At 38.3% G+C, this 23,133-nt stretch overlaps 1 protein-coding gene across 2 annotated transcripts; it reads right to left on the bottom strand.

Annotated features, from left to right (window-relative positions):
• Positions 1-1,106: 1,106 nt before the first annotated feature.
• gdpd3a (glycerophosphodiester phosphodiesterase domain containing 3a) lies at positions 1,107-20,008 on the bottom strand. 2 transcript variants are annotated; one of them, XM_057860520.1, is made up of 11 exons: positions 15,581-20,008; positions 15,329-15,482; positions 14,867-14,909; positions 14,552-14,687; positions 12,109-12,154; positions 11,883-12,001; positions 9,020-9,109; positions 7,004-7,137; positions 6,821-6,880; positions 4,807-4,858; positions 1,107-1,847 (listed from the first exon to the last, which is right to left on the bottom strand). In XM_057860520.1, exons 2-11 carry the CDS (start codon positions 15,465-15,467, stop codon positions 1,722-1,724), a joined length of 945 nt encoding a protein of 314 aa, XP_057716503.1. In that variant the 5' UTR covers positions 15,468-15,482; positions 15,581-20,008; the 3' UTR covers positions 1,107-1,721. The 2 variants fall into 2 exon arrangements, with proteins under 2 accessions (XP_057716503.1, XP_057716502.1); XM_057860519.1 differs by having other exon boundaries at positions 15,329-20,008.
• Positions 20,009-23,133: the final 3,125 nt, after the last annotated feature.

Below are 23,133 nucleotides of genomic sequence, written 5' to 3'. Positions count from 1 at the left end.
TACAACACTAATAATCTTTGAAAATAGTTTTATAAATTAATACCGGTAAGTATGGACTGGAGTAGCCCTTTTTCTTCTACACTACATTGAATCTGAAATGAATTTGTTAAGATGAATATTGAAACAGTTACAGTTAACATAATGTTTCTAATAATTATTATGGAACGTGTGTCCCACAATATGCACGTAACCCAGCTACCATAACCTTATTAGCTTGTTAGAAGAAGAAAGCAGTGAATCACATTCATATGACTTTCTGGACATGACATCATCAAATGGTTACAAAAGAATAAATTATATTTTACATCACTTAACATGATACAAAAAAATAAATGCAAGTCTGTTCTAGAAGCTCATGCAAAATTGTTTAGCATATAACATGTATTTAAAAAAAAAAATTTTTTTTCTTTTTGTATGTACTATTATGTACAAGGAAAATTGTTAATAAGATTATATTCAATGTGAACTTGTTTTCTGTATTGTTGTTATTTGTTATTTTATGTTTTCTATTGTTCAATAAAAAAATGCATACAGCAAATTTTCATCCTTTCAATTTTCAATTGTTCATATTATAATCACATATTGCAATAATTGAATATGACTATGTATATTTGTTCTTTCTTTCTTATTCACACAAATAGGTTTCTCTGTCAGCAGTAACAACTAGCTAAACAGCTAGCTTCAACTCCTGAGGAAAAGTTAACATGAGCGCAGATTTGCAACAATGGTGCTGTAATTGCAACATTTTTTTAAATGTAATAAAAATTATACTTAACTTATACTTAACTAATCAACCTTTTGATAGCATTCCCTATAATTGATGAAAATGTAGCAAACAATAAAAAAAAAGGTTATTTTACAAGAATTTTGAAGCCAAGATGGCCTCTAATTCTGCAATGACCAAGTAGTGGTCTTGTCAATCACGTCAATTTGATAAAACAATATGAAGAAAAACTGAGCTCAAATTTGTTTGTCCATGTAATTTGTTAGGTGTAAAGTTTACCCACAAGCAAACTAAATTTCCACATTACCCTTTCAAACGTGTCTCCGCAAGTTTCCATTCATATTCCATGAACCCACTTGTCAAATTGCAAGGCACAGCTAATCGGGTCAGAAAAATGCAGCCTTTGTTCTCTCTCTCAAGAGAGACTGTTTGATTAGTACCACAGCAATGTGGTCAGACTTTGACCATGACCTGGAAAAAAAGGATACGCATTTTTCTATATTTGCTTTTATTGCTAACTCATTGGCGGTGATAGACATCCAATTCATTTTGACTGGGATTGTTGGCAACAATCATTCGATCGCTGCCCCCCAGTCAAATTGGATTGGATATCTATTGCCGTCAGTGGCATTCAAACATGACCACCCAATGTCTATCATTGTCAATGGCAGTGGATGAGTTAACATTCCAATTATATTACCACATTCACACATAAAACAGGTTATCATTTGTTCTCCACAGGAAGATGGCTCATTCAAATAATGACCTATCAAGCAGAGTCACAATACTAAGAAATTAGCTTTTGGGGCATGTTAGTGGGAAATGTACATGTCATACTTTGCTGTCTGTATCAGATCATATCTCCAATAGTGGCGATCATTCAGTCATACTATAAATGAGTAATCCTGATAGCTTTTCTCTTTCAGTCTCTTTCAATCTTTGTGCACAAGAAAGGCTCTAGTTATGAGGTACAGTATTGCATTTGAACGTTGAGAGGTCACTCCTGAGTATTTCTTAAGAGATAGCTTGATAGAAGCGAGGGATAGTCACTCATGACCCCTGTTGCCCCCACTTTGAAAGCCGCTCTTATGTCTTCATCTGTGTTGCACACAAACAAATGCACCTGCAAAGTTATAAAAAGTTAAAGAAAAACATACACATGCTCACATTTTATGAAATAGTTTCTCCTAATGATAGATAGATGTCATCCTGTTAGCTCTCCTGAAGCAACCTCATTCCTATGTGCAGCTGTAATAAAATGATGGCATTCTGTCTTCAATTGTTTTCACACAAGGCTCACGAATGGCCCAACTACGTGGTGAGCTCATCCTTGCAGAAATGACATCAGGACAAAGTGAAAACACTGAGGTGACGAGTGCTTTATATAGCTTGGATGAACTGACTTATTAACTGCGTTTTGGAACGGGAGTTGTCAGGGTCTCTTCAGGTTTCAACAAGCCAAATTTAAGACTTTTTAAGACCGTATTGAATGCAGTTTAAGACCCAAATCAGATCGATGCCAGCAACAAAAAAAAATAACTGAAAAAAAAAAAACGTAAAATAGACTTGAAGGAAAATAACCGGAAAGCACAGGTAGTTCCGCTTTGTAGCAACTACAGTGCATCACAAAAGTGAGTACATCCCTCACATTTCTGCAGATATTTAAGTGCCGTATTGGCCCGAATATAAGACGGTGTTTTTTTGCATTGAAATAATACTGAAAAAGAGGGAGTCGTCTTATATTAGCGGTCTAGACATTATACCCATTCACGACGCTAGATGATGCCAGATATAATTGAAGCGATGTTCTGTCATGACAGATCTCCGCTACTCTCAGGTTTAACCAGTTCGCATTATTTTATTGCAATGTTTTTCCTTATTCAGATTTGTTTCAAGACGACAGTTACAGTTAGACTTCACTTTGATGGTTAATGCAGTTATTGCAATTTTGTTGTTTTATCACAATAGATTGGTTTATTTACATTTCAAAAACCAGGAGCCATTCATTTACGAATGTGATTGCACTTTAGTTTACATATTAAATGTTCAGATATTAAGATTTGAATGAGGTAAAATAACATGCTTTACTCTCAAATATATTGTTATAATCATTTGTTTCGGATGTACTGTAATTATTTTCTGTGTAAAAATTAATTTGGTGTTCAAAAAGTCTTTTTTAAAACTTGAGTCTTGAAAAACAGGAGGTCGTCTTATTATCAGGGCCGTCTTATATTCGGGCCAATACGGTATATCTTTTCATGGGATAACTCTGACAAAATGACACTTTTGACACAATGAAAAGTAGTCTGTGTGCAACTTATATAATAGAGTTAATTTATTTTCCCCTCAAAATAACTCAAAATATAGCCATTAATATCTCAACCTCTGGCAACAAAAGTGTGTACGCCCCTTGGTGAAGGTTGTCAATATTAACATACAACATGTCAACTGTCAATATTTTGTGTGGCCACCACTATTATCCAGAATAGCCTTTACTCTCCTGGGCATGGAGTTGACCAGAGCTTCACAGGTTGCCACTGGAATGCTCTTCCACTCCCCCATGACGACGTTGCGGAGCTGCCGGATATTTGAGACTTTGCGCACCTCTTCAGTCAAGCAGGGGTCATCTTGGAGGTGTGTTTGGCATCATTGTCATGTCATGCTGGAAAACTGCCCTTCGACTCAGTTTCTGTAGGGAGGGGATCATGCTCTGCTGCAGTATTTTACAGTACATGTTGGAGTTCATGTTTCCCTCAATGGAATGTAACTCTCCAACACCTTCAGCACTCATACACCTCCAGACAATGGCATTCCCACCACAATGTAGGCATGGCACACTTATCTTTGTACTCCTCACCTGGTCGCCGCCGTACATGCTTGAGACCATTGAAACCGAACAAATTAATCTTCATCTCATCAAACCATAGGACATGGTTCCAGTAATCCATGTGCTTTGTTGACATGCCTTCAGCAAACTGTTTGCGGGCTTTCTTGTGTACCGTTTTCAGAAGAGGCTTCCTCCTGGGGTGACAGCCATGCACACCAATTTGATGTAGAGTGCGGCGTACGGTCTGAGCATTTACATGCGGACCCCCCACCTCTTCAATATCTGCAACAATGCTGACAGGACTCCTGCAACGATCTTTCAAAGAAAGCATTTGGATGTGACCCTTAGCACGTGCGCTCAGCTCCTTTGGACGGCCAACCCGAGGCCTGTTCTGAGTGTACCCTGCTCTTTTAAAACGTTGGATGATGTTAGCCACAGTGCTGCAGCTCAGTTTCAGGGTGTTGGCAATCTTCTTGTAGCCTTGGCCATCTTCATGTAGCGCAACAATACCTCTTTTAATACCTCTTTGCCATGTGGTGCCATGTTGGAACTTTTAAGTGACCAGTATGAGAGAGTGTGAGAGCTGCACTACAAATTTGAACACACCTGCTCCCTATGCACACCTGGACCTTGAAACACTAACGAGTCACATGACATTTTGGAGGGGAAATGACAAGCAGTACTCATTCATTCATTCATTCATTCATTTTCCATGCTGCTTTTCCTCAATTTGGATATTTAGGGATGTAGTTTCTTTATTTTGAGGGGAAAATAAATTAACTCTATAGCTGTACACAGACTACTTTTCATTTTGTCACAGTGTCATTTTGTCAGTGTTGTCCCATGAAAAGATATACTTAAATATCTGCAGAAATGCGAGGGGTGTACTCACTTTTGTGATACACTGTAAAGCTACTAGCCTGGGCTTTTGACTTAGTGGTGGTTAGCGCGCTTGCCTGTCGTGTTGGATGCGTCGTGCGGTGTGGGTACGAGTTCTGACCTGGACGAGGACGGATTGCATGCGACGTGGCTCTATGCAGATCGGTTACACTAGTTCTAAATAAAAGTAACGTCAATAATTTTTAAGACCTTCCAAAATTGTATTTAAGACCTTTTGTGATATTTCAGGTAAATGTTTAGACATTTTAAGGGCTCCAATTTAATTCTGTAATTTAAGACTTTTCTAGACTTTTTAAGACCCTGCAGATACGCTGGTTATAAGACTGAGTACCGGGCTTAAATAAAAGCTTCATACCTGGATTCCACGGGCTGCAAGATGTTTGAAGAGGCTCTTCCTCATTGTTACTCTACAATGATGAAATGAAGTCCAAGTTAATTTTTTTGACTTATTGTGATAATACAACAATCACTGGGTAATGCGTTGCTGTTCAGGGAAAAAAGTTTTACCAAGTAATTTTCTATGCTGCTTGTTCTCTTCGGAGTCATGGGTGACTAAAGTCATGACTAGCGGATTTCGAGAAGAAAGGTATACCTTGGGCTGTTAGCCAGTCTATTTTGACATCTAGACAGATATTCATACCCTCATTTATGGTCTCCAATTAACCTAAAAACACGTTTTGTGGATGTGTGAAGCAACCATAGAACACACACACGAGCATAGTCCACCCAGATTCAAACCTTAATCTTCTGAGGGGTAAACGCTCATTTATTTGCCCCTCCCAGTCAAAATGGATTTGATATGGCATCACTGGGCCGGGGACCGGTACCAGTCGGAGGGGCATCTGCTACCGGGCCGCAGAGATCTAATAAATAATTTGTTAACGACCCGATTCTGGCCTCTTGACACATAAATACAGTGATCCCTCACTACTTCGCGGTTCAAACTCAGCGCCCTCAGTTCATTGTGGATTTTTTTTCAACAAAAAAAATAAATAAATAATGAGCTGTCCCGATCCAATCACAAGTCTCACTCTCCCTGCCTCTGCTTTTCTTGGTCAGGCAGTGCACTGGGGTTGCTTATTTAAGTTAACAATGATTGACAGATGTTAAGGTTTGATCTTGCCAGAAATGCATGTAAGCCGAAACTTCAAAGCGTCACATGCGTCAATCATCATTTAGCTTGTCAAACAGTTGCTGTGGCAACGCATTGTGTCTAAGTGAGCAGCTTGAGCATATTTGAGTGGACTCACTCAATGAAGCATTTAATAAAAACATGCATTTTTCTACTTTATTCTTCTTTAAAAATAATTCAGTTAAAAATAATTCATAATTATTGCATTTGAAGTGCTTAAAAACCATTTATTAAATATATATATATATATATATATATATATATATATATATATATATATATATATATATATATATATATATATATATATAAATACACAATACATAAAAGGGTTTTTTTGTGTTAATTATACATTTGAAAATTATACTAAGTGAAAAAACATGTCTAAAGGAGATGTAATATGTATCTCTTTCCAATGCTATATCTGAATAAATACATTAAACAAACACACACACACACACAAAGAAAATTGGGAGGGGGGGGGCGCTACTTCGCGGTTTTTCACTTATCGCGGCGGGTTTTGGTCCCAATTAACCGCGAAAAATGAGGGATTACAATAAACCTGTATTCAATAAGCCGAGTACATTTGTTTACATCGTCCTCTAGTGGTCGGCCGCCATTACTGGGGTGTTTGCAGTAACGTTAGCTGCTGTTGGCTGTGGGTGGCACACCTCAGCAATGGTGGACGGGTTACTTCCGGCCGTTTTGCTCAGATTAGTCTTGTCCTCGATAATGACGTAGGCGCACCACATTTATTCTTGGAAATAATAAATCCACATATTAGCGAAGATGACTAAAGCCAAGAATCCTTTCACAATTAAAGAAGAACTCGTTATGCCTGCGACCAAGGATATTTGCCGTCAAGATTTAGATGAGGTGGCTGTTATAAAAGGTTGATTCAGCGTATGGTGAGTCACATTTTTCCTGCACTTAATGTTCGTTTTTAGCCCCATCGTGTTATTTTACATTTACTGTAATTTCCTGCCACATATTGAGAGTCGGTGAAAAAAAGGCCCACATCACACCGGTCCATGGTGCAAAAAAGGTTGGGGACCACTGATTTAAAGGAAAAAAGATGAGCATGGTCACAGAAGGAATAAAATGTGTATCTCATGGCACCAGTCTTTAATTTGTAATTTTTCATGATACTTATTTGATCTCTTCACTTGAAAGATTTATTCCTCCAAAGGTCTATAGTTCAAAAAGCAAAAAATAGTTATGAAAGTCATTGTCTTACTTTTCTATCAAAGAAACAATCAATCTGTTCCTCAAAAGATTATTCTCAGGAATAAATGTTCTGCACACAAAGAGAGAGACAATTAGCACCATTATTTGCACGAATTAAGAATCGTTCAGCAAAGTCTACACCACAGAATAGCTAGGATAAAAGCTCAAAAAACTGGTTCATACAAGGCAATACCTGTTGAATATACGTGGCAGGTAGAATTGTAGTAAACTCTCTCCCAGTGGTACAAAGGGCAGCAGGCCACTGTAGAAGAGGAGAAGAAGAAGCACACCTCGATACAGGGAAAAACTGTACGGCATGGCTCCATTCTATGGAAAGAGACCAAAAGACACAAAAACAAAATAAATCAGTCCTTAAAGTTTTTGCTGTAATCAAAAATTGTATGGATCCTGTATAGGGTTCCAAAATGAGTTTAAATCACGGCTCGGATAGGCCCAACCTATGAAAATTTGCGATTATATTTCTATTCATTTAGTGCCAGTTAATCCGCCATGAATTGCTTTGTTTTGAGAATTTTTGCCAAAATTACTAACCCAGCGCTCGAGCAAAGCCCAAAATAGGGGGACCTCAGTGATTACGAGAACGGGACGTAGGTGGTGGAAGTCTTGAAATCAATTTCCTTCCAAACATGCCCATAAATATCACAAAAAGTTGCACCAAACGGTACGGGGGTTAGCACCAGTCAATAAATCTTTGAAAGGCATAATTTCAGCATTATTGGCTCAAAACTGAGTTTTGCCTGAGAACCAAGATTTGACACAGAGCCTTTATGTGAGCCATGCCCAAAATGAGGCACCCTCGTTGGCGACGAGAGAGGCAGGTAGGGTGTGGAAGTCCCGAATTGTTTTTTGTTCCAAAAATGACCACAAACGATTCTAACGAGTTGCGTCAAGCTCTCCTGGACATTTAAATCGTGAGGCTTTGAAAAAATGAGCTCTGGTATCGTAAAAGTATCAGTATCGACAGATTTGAGATCGAATCTGAAGTGAATAAATGTGGATAGTTTCACTCCAATAGATACTTTTATTAATCCTGTACTATACTGAAAATTTAAAAGTAAAAACTTCTATATGAACTTTGTAAAGTACTGTTCTCTAACAGCGTACCGCACGCATGCTATTTTTAGACCGTGATGTCGCATCGTAAAGTAGAAGTAAAGCCGAAGTGGGACATTATAGACCCGCCCTCGCAAAGAAACAATGTTATTTGTGCTACTTTTCTCCGGTAATCTTTCAAAAACGAACATGCCGATCACGCATTGCTTTTTTGGAACTTGTCAAAACGACTCTAGACATTACGACTATGAAGGATGTGTTCTTCATACGTTTCCCGAAACCAAAAACTCGGGAGGAAAAAATGTGAAGACTGAAATAACTTGCGTGGACTTTAACACCAGCTCGGTGAATCCATTCACCTTTCATATGCAGTAAACATTTTGTTGGGTTGGCATGGTCTTTCAGAGGACAAAGAGATAAGCCATTTTTATATTTTTAACTTATTTTTTAGCATGACGTTGTGCCGTACTGCTTGTGTCTGACAATGAATGACCTGAAAAGAATTACAATGGTATCTGACTGCCAATGCTACGGTTTCTGTTGTAAAAAAAAAAAAAAAGAAAAAAAAACAACTTTAGTAAGGGGGAAGTGTAAATAAATTATAGAATTAAGATTTGTTAATAAAGAAAAAAATTAAAAGTGTTCGTTTACTGTCACTGAGTAGCATTTGCGATCGCTACACAAAACATAAATTCCCCCCAAGAACGGTCAGAGACGTAGGACAAAACAGAGGATATAATTTATAGGAAAGAAGGGGCTGGTGGTAAAGGATAGCTTGTTGAAACAGGATAATGTCACTGTCAGTCGCGTAAGAAAAAGGTGTCGATATAAAAGCTAAGGCTATGCTAAGTCGGCTCGTTTTTTTCGTCTTTTTCAGCCCTTGACACTCAAGCCATCTCTTTAACTGAACATTTTTATGTACTTCCACATCTTTGCAAGTGAATTTGGCACCAGGGACATCATTTTCGGAGAGAATTGGTAGGTTTAGCTTTGTAAACATCTCCTTCGTACACGATTTCCATTCATTCCCTATTGGGGACAAATGGTGGCATGTCCTCCCTAAGCAACAGTAGCTAACGTCATGAATATTAATGAGCGGAAGTGACGTGTTGCTTGCGGTACGCCATTTACTCACCGTTTTGCGGCACTTGCTCATGATTTTTGAATTCACGGAAGCCCAGACAGTAATCTCCTCCCTATGGTAGCGTTTGACCAACTCAGACACCTACACAGACAGAACTACAGATGAAGACAAACTATATGAAACATTTTAGCCTTTAATTTTTCAAGCAACTTTATTGCCTTGATATAAGAGAGCAACACGTGTAAGCGAGCACACGTTCCTTGTAAAAAGTGCAAATGTTCAACTTTGAGAATACAAACACAGCAATAGCTGTTAACACATACAATGAAAATGTGATGACAGATACATTTGGAGTTTTTTGTTTGGATGCGAACGTGAGCATACAAAGCCTTTCATTTAAAATGCCTACAAAATATATTCTTTTAAAATGATACAATCAGAATATCAATTTCTGCTTACAAACGTGGCCATTTTTTGTGCTTTCTTAGCAGGGGCGTTGAGGATCTTTTTTTAGTTCTTCCCCCATCCAAAAACCGCCGTTTCGGTCGAAATTTGTCATGCTCGCGCGTTTTCTCCATACAAGGCGCGCACAATGGCAGAACACGCATGCTGGATAGTTTACATACTACTACTACTAGGCTACAACAAAGACAGCGTTCTATTTCACCTACAGTATGTGTAGGAGTTTTTGTATTGGAAATAAAAGTGCCTGTGTATTATAATGCAAATCCCCACAACTACAGTCATGTGAAAAAATTAGGACACCACATTAAGTATTCAGTTCTTTCACAAATGTTCGCATATCAATGTCTGATCTTGTTTTTCTTTATCTCTTTGATTTAATTGCAGGTAAACATCGAAAATGAACATTTTTTACTCATTAAACCAAATTGCAACAAAAATGCATATTTTAACTGAGGAAAAAGTTAGGAAACCCTACCACCTAATAGCTAGTGTTACGCTTTTTGAAGCCATCTACCAGTCTTTGACATCGGTCTGAAGAAAGTTGCCCCACTCCTCAATCAGAATACTTTCAACATTGACTGACTGCTGAAGTGAGAGAAATAAGCATGGTGAGATCAAAGGAGCTGTCTGAGCCCTTCAGAAAGAAGATTGTAGACACTTATGAGTCTGGTAAAGGATTTCAAAAGATCTTAAAAGAACAAAAAATCAGCCATTCCACTCTCAGGGTAATAGTCTACAAGGTGCAGGACATTCAAAACAACTGCCAAAATGCCCAGGTCTTGCCATCCAAGCAAGTTCACCCCGAGAGCAGACCACAAGATGCTAAAGTCTCCAAAAACCCTAAAATTTCATCACGGGACCTACAGCAGGCTCTTGCTACTGTTGATGTGAAAGTGCATGCCTCTACAATCAGAAAGAGACTTCACAAGTTTAACCTTCATGGGAGGTGTGCAAGGAGGAAACCTTTGCTCTCCAAGAAGAACATGAAGGCCAGACTGAAGTTTGCCAGACAGAGACCAGGACTTCTGGAATAATGTTCTTTGGACAGATCAATCTAAAATTGAATTATTTGGACACCAGAACAGAGGACATGTTTGGCGTGAACCCAATACAGTATTCTAGAAAAAGAACCTCATACCGTGAAGCATAGAGGTGATAGTGTGTTTTTTTTGGGGATGCTTTGCTAAAGCAGGACCTGGCCAGCTCACCATCATAGAATCCTCCATGAATTCTATCGTGTATCAGTGCTTGAGGAACATGTGAGATAATCTGTGGAAAAATTCAAGCTGAAGCGAAACTGGACCCTGCAACATGACAATGACCCAAAACATACCAGTAAATCCACCAAGGACTGGCTGAAAAGGAAGAAATGAGTCCCGGAATGGCTGAGTCAAAGCCCAGATCTTAATCCCATTGACATGCTGTGGGGTGACTTGAAACAGGCTGTACATGCAATAAACCCCCAAAACATCTCACTGTTGAAAGTATTTTGCTTTGAAGAGTGGGGCAAACTTTCTTCAGACCGATGTCAAAGACTGGTAGATGGCTACAAAAGGTGTCTCACTGAAGTTATTTCAGCCAAAGGGGGTAACACTAGCTTGGGGTAGGGTGTCCTAACTTTTTCCTCAGTTAGAATATGCATTTTTGTTGATAAATTTGGTTTAATGAGTAAAACAATGTTAATTTTTGTTGTTTACCTGCTATTTAATCAGTTTCTTTTCCAGAGATAAAGAAAAACAAGATCAAACATTGATATGTGAATATTTCTTAATAAAGAACTGAATATTTCATGAAAGTGTCCAAATTTTTTCACATGACTGTAGATGCCGCAATGACACACGAACACATTTGAAAACTAAAAGGGCCCATAAACCTCGGTTTGCACAACACTAAATTAAATTGCACACAAATATCCAACAGCACGGCGGCAGCTCAACACCAACAACAAACAATTTGGCTACAATGCAAGCATGTCTTACCCATTTGAAGACAAGAAAGGACAATCATCTTCACTTTCGACCTCAAATTGAAGTTTAGAATTGTCGCTGCTTTTGTCAAGAAAAAAATCGCTAATTCGTTTTTGTGCCGTATTGACGCTTCCTCTGTTACATGTTTACTTTTCTGTTTCAATAGCGCCTTATTCAACGTGACCCGGTACCAAGCAACGTGTCAGATGGTGTTACTAACACACACGAAAAAATTTCAACATATATATTTAATTCCCAAAGTCAAATGCACTATTTATTGTGTCAATATGTTTTTAAAAAATCTACCAAAACAGTTTCTCACCAACGCCAGGAGGTGCTGCAGCATCCTCAGCACCCCAGTTCCCGTGCCAATTTCTCAGTAAACTATATACATAAAACTTTGGCAGTCCAGTATTTTAGTGCTTTGACATCTGACACCTCTTTAGGTCAGTGCTGAATTCATGCGTATGTGTGTGTGTTGCCTTTTCTATCAGCTGGTTGTTGTTTTCTTTAATTTCAATGCTGACAGGGACCTCTGGGAACTTTCTGAATATATCCTCCAGTAAGGCAAACCTCCTGTCAAAACCACTGCTATAGTGACCTGGAGGACACAATGCATGAAAAAGATGAAGGACACACCTTTTAAATGTTTTGTTTGGATGGTTTTGTTACCCTTTGTGAATGATCTACTCTGTACAAGTGGCTCACCTGTATAAAAAGTTACCTCAAGCCTATGCTTATACAAGGGTAGATCCTGAAAAAGTCAGAGAAAGAATATGCAATGTGATTAAATACAAAAGCTGTATATACAGTATGTGTACACTTGCAAAAATAGAATTGCTCATATATGATTGTAAGAGGTATTAATCGGATTATTGCATTAGTCTACTGAATATAAAGTATGAATGACTCCACACAGGTTCTTGAACACTGTACATAGAATCATGTGCCATTAATTTTATTTATTTATTTTTTTAAAAGTTGTTTTACTTCTTTAATTTTAATATATTTATTATTGTATTAGGGGGGGATGTTGTGTTTAAAACAGTGGGCAAACATATATGGCAGAAAACACAGACAAGACTGAAAAAGCAGTTTCTGTTCTTGCACTCCTCTTTAAAATAAACTGCTGTATTTTAAGCCAAAAGAACTGTTGTGTTTGATAGAACAATATGTCTATATGCTGCCATAGCAGATTCATGGCGCATTAAGCCCCTGAACTATTTTTAATTTGTCCGTTTTACCCTGGAAACCCCTGTTTACAGACGTCGCACAACTGCTTTTGTTTCAACCCAGCCATAAAACGAAGGTAATTAATCATATTTATTATTCAAAATGTCTGTCATTTTTAGCTTAGAATCATTAATTGATGTCTAATATTTCATTTAAAACAAAAAAACGACTTAAAAAAAATATTCACTCGCATATTTTAAACTTTTAAACAAATGACGTCACAATTAAAAAATGGCGTCTGAAAAAAAGTCACGGATATCTACCACATAACTATCCGTTAATTGTATTTTTTAAAGATGTCCCGATCGATCGGGTCCGATCACGTCATTTTCAAAGTATCGGAATCGGCAAAAAAATATCGGACATGCCTTTTTTTTAATATATATATATTTTTTAATTAAATCGTTTTTTAATTGTATTTAACGTTACAGACAAAATGTCTTACACTCATCCAGAGTCTTTAGTTTTGGCTTAAGGTAGGGCTATTAAATTTATCGCGTTAACGGCGGTAATTAATTTTTTAAAAAATTAATCACGTTAAAATATTTTACGCAATTAACACATGCACTGCATGACCCACTCACGCATTGTCGCGTTCAATCTATAATGGTGCCAATTCACCTATATATAGAGCTAAAATGCAGCGTAAAATGAGCAGAGTGAATTTTGGCAGTCTTTGGAGCCTTTTTTTCAATTGGCTAAAGCCTTAAAACCCCTCTCTCAACAATTAGAAATATCGTGGGCAAGCAATGTGGGCAAGAAAGGTAGTAGTTGATCTTTTCTTTACACCCTATGTTTTTTCCCAATGCAGAGAAGATATATCAATTGGGGCCACTACGCACAGTCATGGTTGCACTTCCCATCATGCATTTGGGCAGAACAGTTAAATGGCTACAGTATCATTTACTGAAAGCTCAACAAATACACTAGATGGCAATATTTAGTCACAATATACAAAGTCACAGTTATCCTTGAAGAATTACAAGTCTTTCTATCCGTGGATCCCTCTCACAGAAAGAATGTTAATAATGTAAATGCCATCTTGAGGATTTATTGTCATAGTAAACAAATACAGTACTTAAGTACTGTATGTTGAATGTATGTATTCGTCCGAGTTTTATTCATTTTTTTCTTAATGCATTGCCAAAATGTATATGATCGGGAAAAATTATCGGGAATGATTGGAATTGAATCGGGAGCAAAAAAAAAAGCAATCGGATCAGGAAATATCGGGATTGGCAGATACTCAAACTAAAATGATCGGGATCGGATCGGGAGCAAAAAAACATGATCGGAACAACCCTAGTAATTTTTTTTTTGTCACTGTCGCATTTTCTCCGATATGTTAGATAAATAATCGATCCAAACAAAGAAAAATAGAAGAAAAAAACGTTTACAAGGGTAAATATATGAAAGACAACATCTCGACCACTCATTGATGTCTGCGATTTCTACATCGCGACCCTTGTTATATTACCATGTTTCACCCATAAAATCTCCCAAAAAAATCTAGCTGTGGCCATTCACAGCTGTGTCTTGACACTCAGTGATACATGCTACATGGAGTTTTTGGATCGAAACAAGGTAAGTACGCGATAATATCTCGTTAAAGTCATGGCGTCTGTAATTCTGCTCTCGTGTGCTCTCACCTCCAGATAGGGTTTTGCTGTTTAGAAAACTTTTTTTTTTTTTTTTAAATGCCCTCCTGTTCAAAAATTTTCTTCCCCCATAAAATTCAGATTTTAAGCTTTCCAATGATATGTCACACATGCATATTGGACAATTTTGAAAGTTGGCCAAATTGGGGGTCTCAGAGTGGAATTTCAAGTCACCTGAGTGTTTTCCGCCATATACAGGTACAATATAGTGTAAATATGAAGTAAGAACTCTGTTAGTGACAGCCCATTCTTTCTCTCACCTGCATGCTGATTGAAGAGATGGTAATGTCATGGCCTGTCTGCCTCAGTAAATTTTCATCATGAGAAACCACCACATATCCATCATGTGTCAAGTGACAGTCCAGTTCAAACATCTGTGTTCCCTGCTCCACTGCGCTGCAAGTGAGGGAAAATAATAGTAGGAGTTACATCCACATATTGTCAGAGAGTAAGGTCAAAAGTATTTTAATGATTTTGTCTTTAGACATCACCACAATGGATTTGATATGGTTATAGACAATTTAAAAAAACAAGGTCAGTTTTTTGGTATGATAGCCAAATTGAATTGTACTCACTGACGAAAGGCCTCCATGGTGCTTTCGATCCGCTCTCCACATCCTATTAAAACAGTAAGCAGTCATCAGAACTCCGGTATTTTAGACTGTACGGCGTATTTAAAATCCTTTATTTTTCCTCAAAATTGACAGTGCACCTCATGAATGAATTTTGGTGCTGCTTAATGACCTTGAACTTATTTAGTTGAATTGCACTGCTCCTGTAAAGTGCTCATTTATCATTACACCTTATGTGTGAAAATAAACTCGCATTAAAACCCAGTGCGCCTTATACTCCACAAAATACAGTGCCCGTTTTGTTTGCCTATTGAATATTATTATTGTACATTTATACTTTCCAAAGATGATTGCTCTAAGAAACCATTTTTAATGATTGAAGAAAACATCTCATTGGCTGCATCCTCTGCTGACACAAGACAAAGCTAAACATCCCTCCCTCCTAGAAATCATTCACTCTCTTACCTCCTCTGTGGGAAATGTGTGTACAGTAGAATCCCATGCATTTCTTCTTATGGAGAATGTGGGGGTTCTTCAGCAGGTACAACGAGGCGAGTATGTACCCTCCCAACGCTGGGAGTACGATGCACCAAAAACTGCTCATCTCCTTTTGAAAAAACTGCAACAACTCCCCTCAGTTTAAACCAACCGAGTGATTTGTGGCTAAAAATGTGTTACAAGAGAGAGATAGCAGAGACAAAAATCTCAGTACACTACCTGCTCCTTTTGCTCTTCATCCAACAAGGAAAATCTTGACAGACAGGTATTGCTGCCAAGTCTCCCAAGGTTGTCAGTGCACAATCTTTCTTTTTTTGCGTCTTCGCTTAGCTCTCTGCAAAAGGCACTTGGAGGAAGTGGCACAGTAAAAATGAGTTAATGAAGCACCTGGTCTGGCCCAAAGCTCACCTTTACCTAGCTGGCCTCTCCCAAGCCTGTGTCAACACATTTTCTTTTCTTCTTTACATGACACCGTTAAGTTCTTCGCGATCAAAAACAGGATATAAAACAGGATATTGTCAAATACACTGATCTGATCTACACTGATTAGTTTTTACTCAACACTGCTGTAAATGGAAGATTTACTCCAATTGAGATTATTACTATTGGAGCAGGTTAATCAATTGTGAATTATTATTTGTTTGCAATAGTGTGACATGCAACATTCTTCATAAATTCAATTCATAGTAAGCAGGCCGCACCAAATGACTGTATTGCTGACAGTTTACCAGAAAATTGGAACGTGACAAACTATAGTGCGACAGGTGGAACTCACCTATAAAGTGTAAAAAGGCTGGTGTTCACTCAAATAGCACAACATACAGTATTCAGAAATGCAAGATTTGCATATTCTTGCTTTGGATTTTTTCAAGGTGTACTGTAGATTCTGGTTATATTGCTAAATCAGTTAATAAACATACTGTTTGAATTCTGAAATTATTTCCTAAGCAGGTAACAGTAGTTTCATTCTTTCCCCAGGTAAGGTAATGTTTGAGATGAAGGGCAGGGGCGTGCCAAGACGTGTTTTAAATGAGGATATGAAAGCAGTGGGGCTGGAAAAACAAGTTGGAACTAGAAAATGGGGATGCTTTGCTCTCTCCCGTGGGCTACTTGTTAAAGCAGAAGTTCAGAAGTTTTGACATTATCTTTGATTATACCGAGGGTTTAATTAATCGGTTGAGTTGATATAAAATTCCGTGCCGTTTGTTGGTTATTAATTTCAGGGCTCTGGAGTGGCTAAGCTAGCGCGAGTCTATGGTCCCGTCCTAGCATGCCAATAAAAAAAACGATATTAACTAGGGCTGTCAAAATTATCGCGTTAACGGGCGTTAATTAATTTTTTAAATTAATCACGTTAAAATATTTGACGCAATTAACGCATCCGCTGGCATATTGCCTCAAACATTACAATGAGGCCGTTTATGGACATTAAGAGTGAAGAGAATGCCACCGGCCGCTTGGGGGCAGCGCCGTTCCATACTCATGTTATGTCTTCTAAACGTGAGAGAATTAGTAGTTGTGAGACGTTTATGCTGTGTTCACAATGCAATGCAAAGTGCTATTTGTGCTCCACACATATTTCGGTAAGTTTTCTTTCTTTTAGTGGCAATTATGTGTCTCTTGTTTTATTTTGGGTAAGATATGTACAGATACAGTGGTGAGAGCAAGTATTTGATTCACTGCCAATGGGTTTTGGTAGTGTATCAAATACTTGTTCTCCCCACTGTATATGTTATACAGTAAAGGCGAGTGGACACAGGCGCGCCGTTTATTGGCATAAGCTTCTCCTTCACAACAAACATAAGTATCGTTTAGTGAAAGCACAACAAAAATAATATTCCTATCTCTCAAAAAAAAAAAAAAAAAAAAAAAGTTCTCAAAAAGAAAAGCACTTCAGTCTATAGTAATGAGGCCCTATTCTGACACACAGTTAAACAACAATGCTAAATAAACTGGCATTCCATATCAATTTAGCTATGCAAAATACACGTAAAACTTTTCACTCTATTTTTATTCTTCTTATTATTATATCAACTCTACTTTTGATTGAAAATTTTACAAATTTTATTAAAACGAAAACATGAAGAGGGGTTTTAATATAAAATTAATATAACTTGTAACTATAACATTTATCGTTTAAGAACGACAAGTCTTTCTATTCGTGGATCACTTTAACAGAAAGAATGTTAATAATGCCATTTGTGGATTTATTGTTACAATAAACAAATACAGTACTGATGTACAGCATGTTGTATGTATATATCTGTCATGTGTCTTATCTTTCCATTCCAACAATAATTTACATAAAAATATGGCATATTTTAGAGATGGTTTGAATTGCGATTAATTGCGATTAATTACGATTAATTAATTTTTAAGCTGTAATTAACTCGATTAAAAATTTTAATCGTTTGACAGCCCTAATATTAACAGATCTAACATAGTCAAATAAATTCAAAATGCAGATCGTTGTTCAAAATACCCATGCGGCCAAAACAATGTCACACCAAACTGCCAAAATTCATTTATTTCTGCGGGACTATTTTTTTTTTTTTTTTAGATGCGTAATTCGACCACAATAGAGAAGAGCGCTTTGACCAATCGTGCTCATGCTGCATTTGAGGAAGGTGGGATGTGGGACTTATCCTACTCAGATGGTACCAATTGCGACCTCAAAGCATTCCAAGCATTTTATATTTTGGCCATCAAAAGACATGTTGACCTCCAGCAAACCTACCTTCTCGTAGGTGATCAAATAGTTGAGGAAAAACAACAGCCAAGGTAAATAGACCACACTGAAAACTGCCTTTAGTTTTACTATTGACGGTCTGCTTTTTCGACAGGCAGCGCATTTTGTCGAGTGACGTCTGATTGAAGCAACTCGTGAAGTCGGGGTACATTTTTCCCCTGACTTCGCAACTAGGGCCTCCCAGTTCGAGTGGCATTTCAATGATATTTTTCCTGGTCGGAGGTTGGAAAAATCCAACTTCCCGCCTTCCGTGAATGCAGCATCAGTCTACGGAGTCTTGACTGAAGAACGGCAACATAGTGAAATGTGCATTTAGAGGCTGTTAATCAAATGGGCAAATGAGAGTTCCCACAAATTCCGTTAAGAACGAGGAATAACACAAACGGTGGATACTCGTTGCTGGCTAGGACAAAAAAATGCCAGTGGAAAAAATATCACTCCGCTCTGCAGCCAGTTACCTACAGAGCTGCTGGATTACAAGTGTTGTTGTTCATACTACAGTTGTTGACATGCAATGGTAAATTTTAATAACTTCATACTGAAAACATAGCAAACACTATTGATTGCATGGGTCATCAGTTATTTTCATGTGTGCATATATCGTTTTTTATTGGCATGCTAGGATGGGCCCATTACCTCGCGCTAGCCTAGTTACTCCGGAGCCCTGAAACTAATAAATAACAAACTAACTGCACTAAATTTGTTATAATTTACTCCCCCGACTAATTAAACCCCTGCTAACTCGAAGATTAGGCCTAATGTCAAAAACTCTGAACGTCCCCTTTAACTCATTCGCTCCCATTGATGGCGCTAGATGTCGAATCCATTTTTTTTTTTTTTTTTTTGACTGGCTGGAGCGAATGAACGAACACACATAAAAAATTCAGGAAATCAAGGTGCATAAAAGTTGTATAGTTTTTGCCAAAAATGTAGTATTACCAAAATTTGACAAATTTTGACAGTCATCAATCAACAGGAAGCCACAAAATCCACATGAAGTGGTCCAAAATACAGTGCATCACAAAAGTGAGTACACCCCTCGCATTTCTGCAGATATTTAAGTATATCTTTTCATGGGATAACACTGACAAAGTGACACAATGAAAAGTAGTTTGAGTGCAGCTTATATAACAGAGTTGATTTATTTTCCCCTAAAAATAAGTCAAAATATAGACATTAATATCTAAACCCCTGGCAACAAGAGTACACCCCTTTGAAAAAAACGTACATCCCAAAATGTCCAAATTGAGTACTGCTTGTCATTGTCCCTCCAAAAGGTCATGTGACTCGTTACAGGAGTGCTGTCAGCATTGCTGCAGAGATTGAAGAGGTGGGGGGGTCAGCCTGTTAGTGCTCAGACCATACGCCGCACTCTTCATCAAATTGGTGTGCATGGCTGTCACCCCAGGAGGAAGCCTCTTCTGAAGACGGTACACATGAAAGCCCGCAAACAGTTTGCTGAAGACATGTCAACAAAGCACATGGATTACTGGAACCATGTCCTATGGTCTGATGAGACTGACAGGCTTGCTTGTTGATGAAATTTTTGATGGCATTTTTATTTTGAGGTTTCGAAAAACAACAAAATGGAACGTGCATAACGTGCCCCTTATCTGGGCATGTCTGATTTTTTTGTTTAATTACCTTGGTTTTGTTTTTGAAGTCTCCAAATAGGTGTTGTGATATGTTGATGAATGTCTCCTTCATGTACTCACTATCTGTGAACGGTTTTTCACACTTTATTATCTCCCGATGTAGGTACACTATCCACTCACCCTCAATATCCCCTCGGGGGGCCGGCGCTTGACAGTGAAGTTTCGTTATTTTCGCTATATGATTGGCCGAAGAGTTGAAATGCTCTCCAATAAAATGACGGTTTAAAAATGGCCCGGTTGTTGTTGAAAGCATTCGTTTTCTAGCTGTATGAAAATCACGTGACTTGGGGGTGTGGATTCATTAAGTCTAACAAAGTCATCCTGCTGAAGCCAAGTTTCAGTCAGGGCCAAAATATGAATATTATAATCATATTTTGGCTTCTTGGCTTCAGCAGGATGACTTTGTTAGACTTAATGAATCCACACCCCCAAGTCACGTGAATTTTCATACAGCTAGAAGCACGGGCCGTGGAGGGGGGGTGGCAGTAATATCACACTCTTGTTTAGGTATGAGCCCAAAAAGTAAAGGTAATTACATTTATAACTCCTTTGAAAGTCTAGCACTATCAATTATAGATGCTAACTGGAAGAGCCAAAAACCAGTTCTTTTCATAGTGGTTTACCGTCCCCCTGGTCCCTACTCACAGTTTTTGTTAGATTTCTCTGACTTTTTATCCAGTATTTTGCTAAGCTGGGATAGAATTATAATTGTAGGGGATTTTAATATACATGTTGATGATGAAGGTGACTCCCTTGGTAAGGCCTTCAATGACCTACTAGATGGGACTGGCTTCATTCAAAATGTAAATAAACCAACTCATAGTCACAAGCACACCCTGGACTTGATTTTAACCTACGGTACGGAGATTAGTGATCTTAGTGTCCATCCCCACAACCCCGTACTGTCTGATCATTTTCTAATTACCTTTCAGTTTGTGCTTCAAGATAATCCGCCACTAGTGACTAGAACTCAGATGAAAAGGACATTATGTGATCGCTCTGTTTCAGAGTATAAACAGATAATTCAGCCTATATTTGCCTCCATGTCATCTAATTATGAAGGAATAATGTCCGGCCTTGCTGTTATTGACGAGTTTGTTGATCGTGTTATGTTTACGCTTCGTACTACCCTCGATGTCGCTGCTCCCCCCAAATTAAAGTTTGTCAAGCCGAGACGAGCCTCTCCTTGGTATAATGCTGAAACACGCTCTCTTAAACAATCGACACGTAAATTAGAAAGACTTTGGCGCCGTTCCAACACAGAGCACACTCTCTCTGCCTGGAAACACAGTTTAGTGACATATAAGCAGGCCTTGCGTACGACTAAAACCAGATATTACTCATCCTTAATAGATGAAAACAAAAATAATCCTAGGTTTCTGTTCAGCACTGTAGCAAGGCTGACAAACAGTCACAGCTCAATAGAACCTTATATCCCAACCACCCTTAGCTGTGATGACTTCCTAAAATTTTTTAACAATAAAATCGCAACTATTAGAAATAAAATAAATGAATCACTTCCAGTTATTAGGTCTGATAAAGTGCAGACAAAGAATTCAGAATCTCCCATAAACCCCTCCAAAATATTAAATAACTTTACCACTGTAGACCAAATCGATGTAATTTCAATTATAATGTCCTCCAAACCATCAACGTGCCTCCTAGACCCAATCCCAACCAAACTTTTTAAAGAGACCCTGCCTCTAACTATTGACATTATCTTAAATATAATAAATACCTCATTAGTTACTGGCTACGTGCCGCAGTCCTTTAAATATGCAGTTATTAAACCGCTCTTGAAAAAACCTACTCTTGATCCTGATATTTTGGCCAATTATAGACCTATTTCTAACTTACCATTTCTCTCCAAAGTCCTTGAAAGAGTGGTAATTAAACAGCTCTGTCAGCACCTACAGGACAATAGTTTATTTGAACATTTCCAGTCTGGCTTTCGAGCTCATCATAGCACTGAAACTGCATTAGTTAAAGTAACTAATGACTTGTTACTTGCCGCTGACGTTGGATTAGTCTCGATCCTGGCTTTGTTGGACCTGAGTGCAGCTTTTGACACGATCGACCATAATATCTTATTGCAGAGACTAGAATGTGACATAGGCATTAGAGGAGCAGCCCTCTGCTGGTTTAAATCATATTTATCTAATAGGTACCAGTTTGTCAATGTAAACCAGCAATCATCATCGTACTCTAGAGTTAGTTATGGTGTGCCGCAAGGATCGGTCCTCGGGCCCATCTTGTTTACGCTGTATATGCTTCCTCTAGGTAATATCATCAGAAAACATAGCATTAACTTTCATTGTTACGCTGACAACACACAACTGTATTTATCAATTAAACCTGAGCAGGTCAGGCAAGTGGAAAAACTAAGCGCCTGCGTCCGAGATATAAATACCTGGATGAGCACTAACTATCTTCTACTTAACCCTGCAAAAGACAGAAGTCCTTATAATAGGCCCGAAAAGTGTGAGAGACACTTTAGCTGCCCAGATAGTCACTCTGGACAATGTAAGTGTAGCCTCCAGCACCACAGTTAAAAACCTAGGAGTTTTATTTGACCCTGACTTATCGTTTAAAGCACACATTAAACAAACCTGTAGAACGTCTTTCTTTCACCTGCGCAACATCGCCAAAATTAGAAATATTTTATCTAAAAGCGATGCAGAAAAATTCACGCGTTCGTTACATCAAGATTGGATTACTGTAACTCCCTACTTGCAGCTTGTCCTAAAAGTTCTCTAAAAGGTCTTCAGCTAGTCCAAAACGCAGCAGCAAGACTTTTAACAGGAACCAATAGAAGAGAGCACATCACCCCTGTGCTCCAGGCACTTCACTGGCTTCCAGTCGAGTTTAGAATTAAATTTAAAATACTCCTTCTTACATTTAAGACCATTAATGGGTTGGGGCCATCTTATCTCACCGATGCTCTGGTTCCTTACCGCCCCAACAGAACACTCCGATCTCAGAATGCAGGTCTACTGGTAGTTCCCAGGGTTTATAAAAGTACTGTCGGAGCTAGAGCCTTTAGCCACCAAGCCCGTTTTATGGAATCAGCTTCCAGCTAGTATTAAAGAAGCCGAGACAGTCTGCACATTTAAGATTAGATTAAAAACTTTCCTATTCGACAAAGCTTATGGTTAGGCTAGTTGAAGTCGGAGTAGACTCACAGTTTAGTTAAGCTGCACTAGAAGCTATAATGCTGGGGGAAGTACAGCCGCTGAGTTCTATCTCCTTTTCTTACTCTACCTACCACTTGTCTTACTTTATTTCTATTTTCCAATGTTAATATCTAGTTGTCTAGTCTCTTCATCACTAGTCACCCGGTGTCCCCTTTCCCCCCTCCCCTCAGGGGA

The sequence above is a fragment of the Corythoichthys intestinalis genome, chromosome 16, assembly GCF_030265065.1.
Source record: "Corythoichthys intestinalis isolate RoL2023-P3 chromosome 16, ASM3026506v1, whole genome shotgun sequence".
Lineage (NCBI taxonomy): Eukaryota > Metazoa > Chordata > Actinopteri > Syngnathiformes > Syngnathidae > Corythoichthys > Corythoichthys intestinalis.
Note: the sequence above shows the minus strand (reverse complement) of the source record. Positions and strands in the feature narration are given on the sequence as shown.

Coding starts and splice junctions, on each gene's coding strand:
- gdpd3a (XM_057860519.1), bottom strand. CDS start 15,467: ATGAGCAGTTTTTGGTGCATCGTACTCCCAGCGTTGGGAGGGTACATA. Junction 12,002..12,108: donor TGAGGTAACTTTTTATACAG/GTGAGCCACTTG, acceptor TGTGTCCTCCAG/GTCACTATAGCAGTGGTTTT. Junction 1,848..4,806: donor TTGCAGCCCGTGGAATCCAG/GTATGAAGCTTT, acceptor ATAACTTTGCAG/GTGCATTTGTTTGTGTGCAA.